We start from the raw sequence: 13514 nt of genomic DNA, 5'->3' as shown, positions 1-13514 counted from the left end.
GGGGAGGGGGATGGGGGGTCCGTGCCGGGGAGGGGGATGGGGGGTCTGTGCCGGGGAGGAGGTTGGGGGGTCCGTGCCGGGGAGGGGGATGGGGGGTCCGTGCCGGGGAGGGGGATGGGGGGGTCCGTGCCAGGGAGGAGGTTGGGGGGTCCGTGCCAGGGAGGGGGATGGGGGGTCCGTGCCGGGGAGGGGGATGGGGGGGTCCGTGCCAGGGAGGAGGTTGGGGGGTCCGTGCCAGGGAGGGGGATGGGGGGTCCGTGCCGGGGAGGGGGATGGGGGGTCCGTGCCGGGGAGGAGGTTGGGGGGTCCGTGCCAGGGAGGGGGATGGGGGGTCCGTGCCAGGGAGGGGGATGGGGGGTCCGTGTCGGGGAGGGGGATTGGGGGTCCGTGCCGGGGAGGGGGATGGGGGGTCCGTGCCGGGGAGGAGGTTGGGGGGTCCGTGGCGGGGAGTGGGATGCGAGGGCAAGTGAGTTGGTCCACCTGGCCAGGTGCCAGCCTCCAACAGTTGGACCCATGCGGTCCATGCCACCTGGCTGGGGGCAGGAGGGGATATGGGCAATGATGACATGTTGTTGTTCCCCTCCCCCCCACCAGGCCGTCATGTTTACCGATCAACCAGCGATGTTGGCCGCCGTGGTGGCAGCCGCTCATGTCTATGTTGCCCTGGATGCGGAGGAGGAGGAGCGTGCCAGAGAGGCGGCGCAGGCTGCCGCAGAGGGACAGGCGGCAGCCGCCCAGGCTGGAGGGACACCTGACCGACAGGACGAGGAGGGGGAGGAGGACGTCGCGGCCCCACGGCAACGGAGGCACCCAAGGGCGCCCCGTGTGTACCGGCCCCGGCAGTCATACCAGGACCTCACGGACCGGGAATGCAGGAGGAGACTCCGGATGAGCCGGGAAACCGTGGCACACATCTGCCACCTGCTGGCACACCTGTCACTGCGTGGCACTGGCAGGGGACACCCTCTCCCCGTGTCCGTCAAGGTTACGGTGGCCCTGAACTTTTATGCAACGGGGTCATTCCAGGCACCGAGTGGGGATCTGTCCGGCATATCGCAGACATCGGTGCATCAGTGCATCCGGGCAGTGACAGATGCCCTATATGCCATGGCGCACTGCTACATCTGCTTCCCTGTGGACCGGGCCAGCCAAGATGCCCGGGCCGTGGGCTTCTCTGCCGTGGCCGGGTTCCCCATGGTCCAGGGCGCGATTGATGGGATGCACGTCGCCGTGCGGCCACCTGCAGGTAACAGGGCCGTGTTCACCAATAGGAAGGGGACCTATTCGATGAACGTACAGGTGGTCTGCGACCACCGCATGATGATCCTGCATGTCTGCGCGCGTTACCCAGGCAGTGTACACGATTCATACGTGCTGTCGCGGTCATCCATCCCCGGCATGTACGAGGGACGCCATCCCCGGCTGAGGGGCTGGTTGCTGGGCGACAGGGGCTACCCATTGCGATCGTGGCTGATGACGCCTATACGGAGGCCACGCAATGAGGCGGAGAACCGCTACAATGATGCCCATGTAGCGACAAGGGGAGTGATAGAGAGGTGCTTTGGCGTGCTGAAGATGCGTTTCAGGTGCCTGGACCTCTCTGGGGGCGCCCTCCAGTATCGGTCAGATAGGGTCGGCCGCATCATTGTGGTGTGCTGCGTCCTGCACAACATAGCCCAGCAGAGGGGCGATGTGCCGCAGGCAGAGGAGGGCGGAGTGGAGGAGCCGCAGGAAGAGGCGCGGTCCTCCCCAGATGAGGGGGATGGGGGCAATGGTCAGGGCAGACGGGGTAGACACAGGCGGGTGGCTGTCCACCGTTACCGGCTGGCCCTGCGGGCACGGGACAGACTGATAGCCGCCCGCTTCACTGACTAGATGGGCGTGGGAATCTGGTAGTATGGCCACAGACCGCACACCATGGCAACAGCCGACCATCCACACCCCCCACCCATCCACCCACCCAGCACCCTCACCCCCCTCCCCAACCCCACCCACCCCACCCACATGCACACCCCCCCCCCTCCCACCCATTGCCGATCCATCTGCGGCACAACGGGCCGGGCTCACACAGTTGCGGGTGGACGCGTGTCTATTGCAGGCCATGGAGGATGATGACAACCCACCCTGCGATGAGCTCCTGGCTCCACATCGTTGGACTATGTCTGACCCATGGCCACAGTACCACCATCCACCCGGACCATCCCTGCATGCGGCTGTGACACTGCAGCGCACGGTTCCAGTCCTCTGCCCGGGGGGATGTTGATGGCGGCCCAGGGGGAAGGGGGCAGACTCACCTGGGGCTGAGGTAAGACCACCCCTCACACACACACTTGCGCTCAACATACATGACACCCCCGCACGCTTTGGACAGGGCACAAAGGCAGCTTCTGTAGGTGTAACATTGACTTTAATAACCAAAGGAGTTCATGCACGTGCCCTAGCCCCTAAAACTCATCTGTGCCCTGCACCCGTGCCAACTTACTCAGTGTCTAATTGTTTGGCCTTACGGGCCCTTTGACTACGTCTACGTGGTTCCCCAGACGGTACAGCAGAACTGGAGGTGGACTCCTGTGATTCCTGCCCTCTGACACTGGATCCCTTTGGCGGCCGTTTCCTGGGGCGTCCTGGCCTAGATGGGCCAGGCTGCGGCCCGGGCGACTGGGATGGCGAGCTGCCAGCCTGTCCTGCCCGTTGCCCACCCGATGCACCTGGGACGGAAGGGGGGGGGGGGGGAGTCCGAGGTGTCGCGGTGTTCCCGGACCTCCCCTACAGGGGGAGCCGGGACGGACCACACCACCTCCTCCTCCCTCGGGGTGCCCGATGGCCCCCAGGCCTCTACATGGGTGGTGGATGCGAACGGACTGGCCATCCGACGCCCCCCCGGCATCTGGCGCTGCCAGTCCTGGAGGCCCTTGCTGGTATCGACAGGAGTCTGCAGGTTTGCAGCCATGGAGCCCAGGGGGTTGGCAAACCCTGTCTGTGACAGTGCGACGCCGGCTCGCACATGGCCACTGGCGCCGATGCCCTCAGCGATGGCCTGCAGAGACTGGGCCATGGCCTGCAGAGACTGGGCCATGGCCTGCTGAGACTGGGCTATGGTGTTGAGCGCCTCTGCCATCTGGCGCTGGCACTGGCTCATGGCATCCTGTGAGAGGGCAGCCATGTCCAGGGCCACAGACGCCGCCTGCACGGAAAGCCCCAGGCCTCACAAACCGTTCCCCATGTCTGATACCGTCGCACCCATTGCCTCCACCGCGGACGCCACCCGTGCGGTGTCGTCCTGGGTGGCACGTTTGACCGGCACCACTTCCAGCTCCTGGACGCGGGTGGACTCCTCCACCTGCGACTGCAGCCGCCGCAAGCCGGCCGTCACCCTCTTCGCTCGTCTCCGGGTCGGTGGTTGCATCGGATCTATGTGTGGGTGTGGTAACTCCAGGAACCCGGGATCCATCTGGGAGGCAGATGTTCGCTTGGGCTGGGCTGCCCTCCGACCGCCCGGCCCCTCTGCTGCTCCTACCTCCAACTGCTGTACCAGGACGGCTGTGTTGTGCGCACCAGTGAGTGTACCAGACGCCTCATCACTAAAGTGGCCAACCGAGGTGAGTGTTTCTGCGATGGTGGAGGGTGTTGGTGACAGCAGTGGCGTTGTGTCGTGCTCTTCGTCCCACTCTGACTCCATGGCACTTTGGGGTGGGGGTTCGTCTCCACCCATCCACTCGGAGTCACTGTCCGGTATTTCGTCTTCCTGGGTAGTGCTGTCCCGGGTAGGGGTGTCCTGGGCAGTGCTGTCCCGGGTAGTGGTGTCCTGGGTAGTGGTGTCCTAGGTAGTGGTGTCCTGGGTAGTGGTGTCCTGGGTACTGGTGTCCTGGGTACTGGTGTCCTGGGTAGTGATGTCCTGGCTCGGATGTGATGGGGGCCTGTGGCTGCCCCCCTCGTCGCTGGGTGGTCGCTCCCGCACGTGACGGGGGTGTCGTCTCCCTGTTGCTGCAGGTCTCTCCGTCTCCCGTGGTGTGCGAGGGGCATCCTGCGGGCGTCGCATGCTAGAGGGTCCGGGTCTCTCTGCCTCCTGTGGCCTCCGAGGGGCATCCTGCGGGCGTCGCATGCTAGAGGGTCCGGGTCTCTCTGTCTCCCGTGGCCTCCGAGGGGCATCCTGCGGGCGGTCTGCATCTGCGGGGATGGGTGCCTGGATGTTTGGTCCTGCGATACACAATGAAGCATGCATGGTTAGACACGCAGGCAGTGATCAGGTGATATGGGGGAGGGGGATATAGGGGAGGGGGGATATGGGGACGGGCTGTCGGTGGCTCACTTGCTAGTACGCCCCCGACCTCTGCTTCAGCAACCTCCCGGTCGTCAGGTCCGCCGGCCAGTTCCAGGGCCCTTTCCTCGTGTTCGGTCAGTGGCCTATCATCAGCGGGGATTCCTCCAGTCCTCACATGCTCCCTATTGTTGTGTGCGCGCTTCTCCTGTGGGGGTGGGGGGGGGGGTGGGTGGGGGTGGTGGCAGGGGTAAAAGGCAACAGTGTTAGGCAGGTATATGAATGCACGCCATCGGTTGCGCGTGCATTGCAGAGGTTAAGGTTAGGGCTGGATTCACTTGGGGATATGGGGGATATGGGGGAGGGGGGATATGGGGGAGGGGGGATATGGGGGAGGGGGAGATATGGGGGAGGGGGGGATATGGGGGAGGGGGGGATATGGGGGAGGGGGGATATGGGGGAGGGGGGGATATGGGGGAGGGGGGATATGGGGGAGGGGGGATATGGGGGAGGGGGGATATGGGGGAGGGGGGATATGGGGGAGGGGGGATATGGGGGAGGGGGGATATGGGGGAGGGGGGATATGGGGGAGGGGGAGGGGGATATGGGGGAGGGGGGATATGGGGGATATGGGGGGGATATGGGGAAGGGGGGATATGGGGGGGATATGGGGGAGGGGGGATATGGGGGATATGGGGGGATATGGGGGAGGGGGGATATGGGGGAGGGGGGATATGGGGGATATGGGGGAGAGGGGATATGTGGGTGGGGGGATATGGGGGAGGGGGGATATGGGGGAGGGGGGATATGGGGGAGGGGGATATGGGGGTGGGGGGGATATGGGGCAGGGGGGATATGGGGGTGGCTCACCCTGTCTGCTCTGACGAGGTCGTTCACCTTCTTGTGGCACTGGGTGCCTGTCCGTGGTGTCAGGGCCACAGCGGTGACGGCCTCTGCCACTTCCCTCCACAGACGCCGGCTGTGGCGTGGGGCAACTCTGCGGCCGTGCCCAGGATTCAGGGTGTCCCTCCGCTTCTCCACTGCGTAGAGGAGCGCCTCCACATCCCGTGACTCGAACCTCGGGGCTGAGTGGCGGCCAGCCATCCAGTCGGGTGTTCCGGTCGGGTGTTCCGGTCGGGTGGGGGGGGGGGGGGGCAGCGCGGCCTTCTGAGTCGTCACTCCGTGCGGCGCGTATGACGCTGCATGGCGTGAACCACGTGCGCAAGCGCAGATCCCGTTACGTCGCTGCTAGCCCATTTGGGGCCGGTGACTTTCGACCCATTTTTCCGACGTGACGCAAGTCGGATTTGCGCCGTTTTTTGCGCGATCGGCGGATTTTGCGCCGATAACTGAGAATTTCGCCCCTGTTAACTAACAGTTATACACACCTGGGACGGTATTCTCTGACCCCCCGTCGGGTCGGAGAATCGCCGGGGGCTGGCGTGAATCCCGCCCCCGCTGGTTGCCGAATTCTCCGACACCGGATATTTGGAGAATATCTCCCCTACCCGGCGCCACGCTGGTCGGCAGCCCCCCCACCCCCCCCCGCCCGACGATTCTCCGGCCCGCGATGGGCCGAAGTCCCGCTGCTGGAATGACTGTCCCACCGGCGAGAATCAAACCACCTCTCTTCCCGGCGGGACTAGGCGGCGCGGGGCAGGTTCCGGGGTCCTGGGGGGGGCCTGTGTAAGAGACACCCCCCACCTGCGCATGCGCGGGAATGACGTCAGCCGCCGCTGACTCTCCTGCGCATGCGTGAACTTCCGCCGGTCGGCGAAGTCCTTTTGGCCCCAGCTGGCGTGGCACCAAAGGCCTTTTCCGCCGGCCTGCGGCGTGCCAACCCCTCCAGCGCGGTCCTAGCCCCTCAAGGTGAGGGCTTGGCCCCTAAAGGTGCGGAGAAATCCGCACCTTTGGGGCGGCCCGACGCTGGAGTGGTTCCCGCCACTCCATCCTGCCGGGATCCTCCGCCCCGCCGGGTAGGGGAGAACCCCAGCCAGGGTCTTGAATGTAGTAATTAGCCCTTAGTTTCCAACTACCTATGTTCCCTGAACTCTGAGGTACCCATAAGACCATAAGACATAGGAGCAGAATTAGGCAACTCGGCCCATCGAGACCGCTCCGCCATTCAATCATGGCTGATATTTTTCTCATCCCCATTCTCCTGCCTTCTCCCCAAAACCCCCGATCCCTTTATTAATCAAGAACCTATCTATCTCTGTCTTAAAGTCACTCAGTGATTTGGCCTCCACAGCCTTCTGCGGCAAAGAGTTCCACAGATTCACCACCCTCTGGCTGAAGAAATTCCTCCGCATCTCGGTGAAAAAGGATCGTGCCTTTAGTCTGAGAGGGTGTCTTCTGGTTCTAGTTGTTCCTACAAGTGGAAACATCCTCTTCAAGTCCACTCTACCCAGGCCTCGCAGTATCCTGCAAGTTTCAATAAGATCCCCACTCATCCTTCTAAACTCCAACGAATACAGACCCAGAGTCCTTAACCATTCCTCATATGACAAGCTCTTCATTCTATGGTCCATTCTTGTGAACCTCCTCTAGACCCTTTCCAAGGCCAGTACATCCTTCCTTAGATACGGGGCCCACAACTGCTCACAATACTCCAAATGGGGTCTGACCAGAGCCTTATACAACCTCAGAAGTACATCCCTGCTCCTGTATTCCAGCCCTCTCGACATGAATGCTAACATTACATTCGGATGAGATGTTAAATCTGAGGCCCCATCTTCCCCCTCAAGTGGGCATAATAGGCCCTATGGCACTATTTCAAAGATGGGTAAAGGAGGTATCCTGGTCAATATTTATCTTTCAAGTATCAAAACAACAGATTATTTGCTCTTCATCACATTGCTGCTTGTGGGAACTTGGTATGCGCAAATTGGCTGCCAAATTTCCTACATTATATAAGTAACTACACATCAAAAAGTACTTAAATGGCTGTAAAGCACTTTGGGATGTCCAGTTGTCATGGAAGGCAATAAATACATGCAAATCTTTCTTTCTTTTCACTTACACCACCAATAAGGAGTTTCTTTAGATTAAAGAGTAGTATACAAGACTAAAGCTGCTGAAATGCCTGGCAATACTTGACAACTGGTATGATGTGGAAAGCAACAGTTGGTCTAATGCAGAACTGGTTCTGCTGTGAAAACATGCAATCTATATCTCTTTCGATCCAAGTTGAATGGTGATGTAAATAGCTGTCAATATTGCTTTGAGATAGCTAGAATTATCGGTTCCTTCCAATATAGATATGGTTATACCTTTGAAAGGAAATTAATTTCTGGAAACAGATTATAGATCTATTATTAATTACTGAAGGCTATGCTCAAATTTGTTTAGGGTGAAAATTCAACCCACATCAAAGACAATCAAATGCCTGGACTCAAGGACTTATCGAAAGTTTGAAAAATAAATGTAAAACCTCCTTCTGCACTGTAAATTCTCTGATTCTGTGATTCTAAGAACAACTGGAAAGTTGCTTTAAAGTACATGGCAAATTATTTCACTGGCAAGAGTAGCCGAGGAGCTCAAAATAAAGTATAACGCATCCCTGATTAAAATTATGAATTACTTGACTACGACTGAAAAGGATGCAGAACAAAACCGTCTATTCTTTGGAAAACCAGACATGAAAAATTAGCATTTCTTTTTTTTTTATTAACTGTTTTATTCTGTAGCTTTTGCACTTTCTACAAAAGGTAAGAACCCAAAAACTATGATCACTGCATTCCATCACGAAATAATTTAATCTATAAAGTATGCAAAAATAGTTGACTAGTTATGACCAGTTTAACAACAACAGTAACATGGAGCAGAATCCATGGTGGGGGCAGGAACACAGAGTGCGTCACTCCGTGAAGGCCAACAGGAAAACATGCCATATTTTCCAGCACCAACTTCAATAATTATGCACCGCAGGAAAACACACCATATTCTCGAACACCGACTTCAAGGTGCTCTGCGCCATATTTTGTGGCAGTTCAGGCCTGATGGTGCACAGTTTGCTGTTGTTTCCGATTGCCATATTGAAAAGGGCACAACATTACTGACCTACTGTTTAAGAAATAAGATGAATCTCCTAAATGAAGATGAATCTCTTGGAGAATTGAGACTGGAAGTTGGACTTCATGAGAAAGCAGATAGATCTCCAGGAATATTCTGAGACTGGAAGATTGACCGGTTCCAGGACACCTAATCTGCAAGATCAACCTCTAGATGCTCCCCCATCCACTGCTGTGGTATTCTGAGATATAGGGTTGCCGGTGTGCGCCAAAGGAGGGGCTGGTTTGGCACAGGGCTAAATCGCTGGCTTTTAAAGCAGACCAAGGGAGGCCAGCAGCACGGTTCAATTCCCGTACCAGCCTCCCCGAACAGGCGCCGGAATGTGGCAACTAGGGGCTTTTCACAGTAACTTCATTTGAAGTCTACTTGTGACAATCAGCGATTTTCATTTCATTTCACGGAACATCCAGCAGAAAATTCACACTGACGTAAAAGCAATTTTTAGGGCTCCTGCCAAATTCTCACCCCTGCCCGCCATTGAAGCCTCTGGCAGGGGCGTGGGATTTTGCCCACAGTAAAACATAACAGGTAACTTTTGTGGAATGCCAGGTTTTCAAGGGGCAAAAAATAGCCCAAATGGATTTTTCTTTCTCAAAGCATTATAGATATTTGGAATTTGCTTTGTGCAACATTATGGCCAGAATTCTCTGGCGTTTGCTGGTAGCATGATTCTCTGATTCTGCCAGCAGGGCATCCCCGTCCGTGTGTATCTGGGCAGCATGGGGTGGCTTCAATGAGAATTCCCACTGACAGCGGTGGGAGCATAAAATCCCACTGCCAGTAAACGGCCATCGCCTCCCACTGCCGAAAAACCGGAGGCTGGGAGGCTGTGGGATCCCACTCTATGGGCGTCATTCTCCGACCCCCCTCCGGGTCGGAGAATGTCCGTTGGCCGTCGTGAATCCCTCCCCCGCCCCCGCCGAAGTCTCCGGTACCGGAGATTGGGCGGGGGCGGGAATCGGGCCGCGCCGGTTGGCGGGACCCCCCTTTCAATTCTCCGGCCCGGATGGGCCGAAGTCCCGCCCAGAAATTGCCTGTCCCGCCGGCGTAAATCAAACCTGGTATTTACCGGCGGGACCAGGCGGCGTGGGCGGGCTCCGGGGTCCTGGGGGGGGGCGCGGGGCGATCTGACCCCGGGTGGTGCCCCACGGTGGCCTGGCCCGCGATTGGGGCCCACCGATCCGCGGGCGGGCCTGTGCCGTGGGGGCACTCTTTCCCTTCCGCCTCCGCCACGGCCTCCACCATGGCGGAGGCGGAAGAGACTCTCCCCACTGCGCATGCGCGGGAAATTGACAGCGGCCGCTGACGCTCCCGCGCATGCGCCGCATTTCCGCGCCAGCTGGCGGGGCAACAAACGCCATTTCCGCCAGCTGGCGGGGCGGAAATCCCTCCGGCGTCGGCCTAGCCTCTCAATGTTGGGGCTAGGCCGCCAAAGATGCGGAGCATTCCGCACCTTTGGGCCGGCGCGATGCCAGTCTGATTGGCGCGTCTTTGGCGCCAGTCGGCGGACATCCCGCCGTTGGGGGAAAATTTCGCCCTATATCTTTTCTACATATGAGAAATATTGCAGATATAATATGGAATTTCTACAGAGTTGGGCTGAAAGTTGCCTGAAATCAGCCAAACCTGTGCTAAACATTCTGAAAGTTCAAGCTCAAATGTGTAAATAGAGTTTCTGTAATCTTTCATTGTGAACACAGGCTTTGCACAAATGACTGGCCATGCCCCTAAAAATGAACAAAATCATCATTGCATCTTCCTGCTAATTGTGCTCAGTTGCAAGAATTTGAGGAAGCTCCCAAAGTGAAGTTGGTTCCTTGGGATGCAAGAACATTAAGTATATTTTTACAAGTTAAGTGTATATACCTTTCTTTTAATTTACTAAGAACTTAACAGTTGCACACCTCTATAACTTACAATTTGTTCTGTAGCGTTTATAAAGTTGTTTTCCGTTGTTTCAAATGGGGTTACTCGTAAGACACTGATTACAAATGCTTATACTTTTTGATAATTCTATTTCCAGCTGTATTAATCAAACTTCACAAAGTTCCCACTCTTCAGTATGTTAAGGAATATCTATTAAGCAACATTTTAAAAAATACATTGCAAAATGATGCACGGTTCTGGCATATTATACATTTGGGTGATTTGAGGAAAAATAAAACAACCCTCTGAACAAACACAATTTTGGACACAATTTCTACTCAGACCATTAACTGAGCTCAAATGGAAGCTCTACCCCATAATATAGCATACTTCATAACTGTATTCAATACCAATTATCACTAGTAAAAATAATCTGGAGGAATAATAATGATTTCATAATATGAAGTTTACAGAGAAACAATGAATTGTTGAGTGCTCCCAATGTGATGAATTTTTATATGATACATTTGTTGCAGTGATGATTTTAGAAATATGGTTTTAAGATGCATATAGCCAGTACATCTGCTGAAGCGGTGAGTAGGGTGCCATAAAAGTGAGGTTAAACCTTGATTTTGCAAGGGGAGTTTTGAGCAATTTGGGAAGTATTTACTTATTTACATATAGCTGGCTAATGGAATATTGTTTTGATTTGGAGGTCCCTGGGGTGTAGATAACTTATGCTTTGGGTACAGATGATGTAATTAAGGGGAAGAGCCTGATTTTTACAGTTTGCCAGGATTTTAGTCTGATAAGAAGTGTTTTTCAGTTTGCCCCTGAAAGGTTTTCTCCAAGGTTTCTTCACAGAGAAAAGCAAATAAACCTGATCGTTAACTTTATTTATAAGTGGTATTTGAACTAAATTAGTTTGCTTAATTGGAATATTTAGTGGCAGATTTAGGAAGTAGGTTAACGTTCCTTCTTTGATGAAAGAATTGTTAACTATAAAGCTATTTCTTCATTGTTAATGTGGTTAATTCTGTGTTTAAATTGAAGATTGTTTTAAAATAAAAGATATCTATCGGTCAGTGTTATCACTCCTGCAGTGCAGTCACCTATCCTCAGTTCTACAAATTGCAAATAGTTGGGTTCTCATCTGGGATCCTAACACTAATTTGTTCGACTTCCAAACATTACAATGGGTAAAATTATCAATTTAATGCTGATGTAATCCACAGAGAGCTAAATGTATACAATTCAATTATGTTCTTAGGCTAACCAGTCTTTCTGAGCAGAAATAGATGCTGCATATAATTCAGCTGTAAGTGATGAGTTTAATATGTTGAACAACAGTACATGGCCTGAACATAGTCTGATAGATATACATCAAATAAAACATTCTGACAAATGTCACTTCAGGCTAATCAGTCCTGAACATGAAAGTGCACTTAATACGATATTCAGTTGGTGCAGGGGCGTTTGATTTATTAGCATTGATTGTTAGTTTAAAGTGCAAATCCAGTTTATTTGACTTCATGGAATATTAGCTGCAGAACATATCTCCAGATATTTACTGTTTTTCATGGAACTGACTGGCTCACTTTGAACTTCACATCATCATGAACTTTTAGTTTATAGCAATGGTGATTTGTGCAGTAATTCTTCCAAATTTATGGACACGAATCTCAATATATGACTATTAACTGTCTACTGAAATGGCTTGGTAAGTCACCTGGACTCAATGTCACTTTCTCGATGAGCAGTTACGAATGGACAATAAATGTTGTCCTTGCCAATGATGTTCACATCCAAGAATTAGGAAATTTGTGTGCACCACAAAGGTTTTTTGAAGAACCTTGTCATTGAAGACAGTGACCTCCTTTAACAGTTTTTGTACGGTAAGATTGAAGAGATTTGTAGAGATGAATTTTACTTCATTGATTTTTAAGGGTGATTAAATCCTGATATCGTAAACACACAACTGTAATGTCTTTGGAATTACAATTTCTGAAAATAAGCATGCCTATATTTTTTTACCATGCCACATATGCAGTGCGCAAAGGGGTGGATGGCAATACCATCTACGTTTTCCTTCTTTCAATTTTGGGTTTCAGTTAAGAGTCTTTATGTGTGACACATGACACATTTAGTCTCTGCAAATTGCAATTCAGTTCACACTGAATTGTTCCAACTATCAGGACGTAGAATTCAGATTATGATTTGGACATAAGGCCAAGAGTTAATGGCATTTGAAGAAATGAATGATAAAGCTGTCCCACCATATACATACCGCTACACTGAATGCTTTTTCATCACCTACCTTTGTAATTTATCTTGAAGCCAATGGATCCAATGCTTTCATCTGTTTGCAGGTGTAACCACATCTGACTGCTTTTGCTTACAATCAGGTCTGGGACAAAGCTACCCGTCAACCTGCAGCCAAGAACAAAAAGAAAGCAAAGCATCTATTCAACTGTCTGTCAACTTACTCATGGTCAATTTCCAAAGTGCCCATTTTTTCAAAATAAGGATTTGCTGAACCTAAAACACTCCAGCATTACAATGTTTTAGCTCTTAAACCCATCTGTACCTAATTACAATGAAGGAGCTAGTGAAGCATACATTCATGAAAAGTCAACTATGTAATTTCTGTAATATCCTAGTACAGCAGAATACTGTCAGGTTGTGACTCTGTTAATATCCAAATAATCAAGGCATTGAGCCAAGGTTACAATAATAATGATCAAGCTGTTTATCTATATCAAGTAAACCTCAAAATATGTGACGTGTTTTTAATATTGTTTTCCCACTGCTGCCTCTTATCCCTCCTCTCTTGAAAGATTACAATGCAATTTGTACCCACTATCTAGAATCTCATTTAAACAGTCAATCTTTATTTGTTAACTTGGGTAATTTTTGTATGTATTTGACCATGGTGGTGTTTGGTGGAGGGCATGGAATGGTAATTGCAGCCAATTCACATACATCTACATATGCATTTGGTTTGACAGTGATAGGTAGGGTTTTTAGGCTCCTCCCACTGGCAGGATCTTCCGGTCCTAAAGTCCAACCCCTGTGACGTGTTCCCCAGCAGCAGGGCAGGCGAGCCATGCCATAGCCTGTAGACTTTGGCCGGACCAGCCAAAGGCTTATCGCATACGTGGCGGAGGGTCGGAAAATCCAGGCCGATGCGTTTAAGCCATACGGTTCTAAAACGTGGTCCTGCATTTACAAGTGTGTAAGGGAAGACATCAGCCATCAGCTATTAGATCAACAATCACTTTCCTTTCTTTACTGTGTTGTTGTTCTACTCCCTCTG

General features: G+C 52.9%; 1 protein-coding gene across 2 annotated transcripts in view; it reads right to left on the bottom strand.

Moving 5' to 3' along the window:
* The window catches only part of csmd3b (CUB and Sushi multiple domains 3b), a 2718576-nt gene that overhangs the window by 772466 nt on the left and 1932596 nt on the right, over positions 1-13514 (bottom strand). For both annotated transcript variants that reach the window (XM_072467431.1, XM_072467430.1), the window contains one exon: positions 12516-12628. In XM_072467431.1, coding sequence (XP_072323532.1) covers positions 12516-12628 — 113 coding nt within the window. The remainder of the gene's footprint in view (positions 1-12515; positions 12629-13514) is intronic.

The sequence above is a fragment of the Scyliorhinus torazame genome, chromosome 11, assembly GCF_047496885.1.
Source record: "Scyliorhinus torazame isolate Kashiwa2021f chromosome 11, sScyTor2.1, whole genome shotgun sequence".
NCBI lineage: Eukaryota > Metazoa > Chordata > Chondrichthyes > Carcharhiniformes > Scyliorhinidae > Scyliorhinus > Scyliorhinus torazame.
This window is presented reverse-complemented; position numbering and strand designations above follow the sequence as displayed.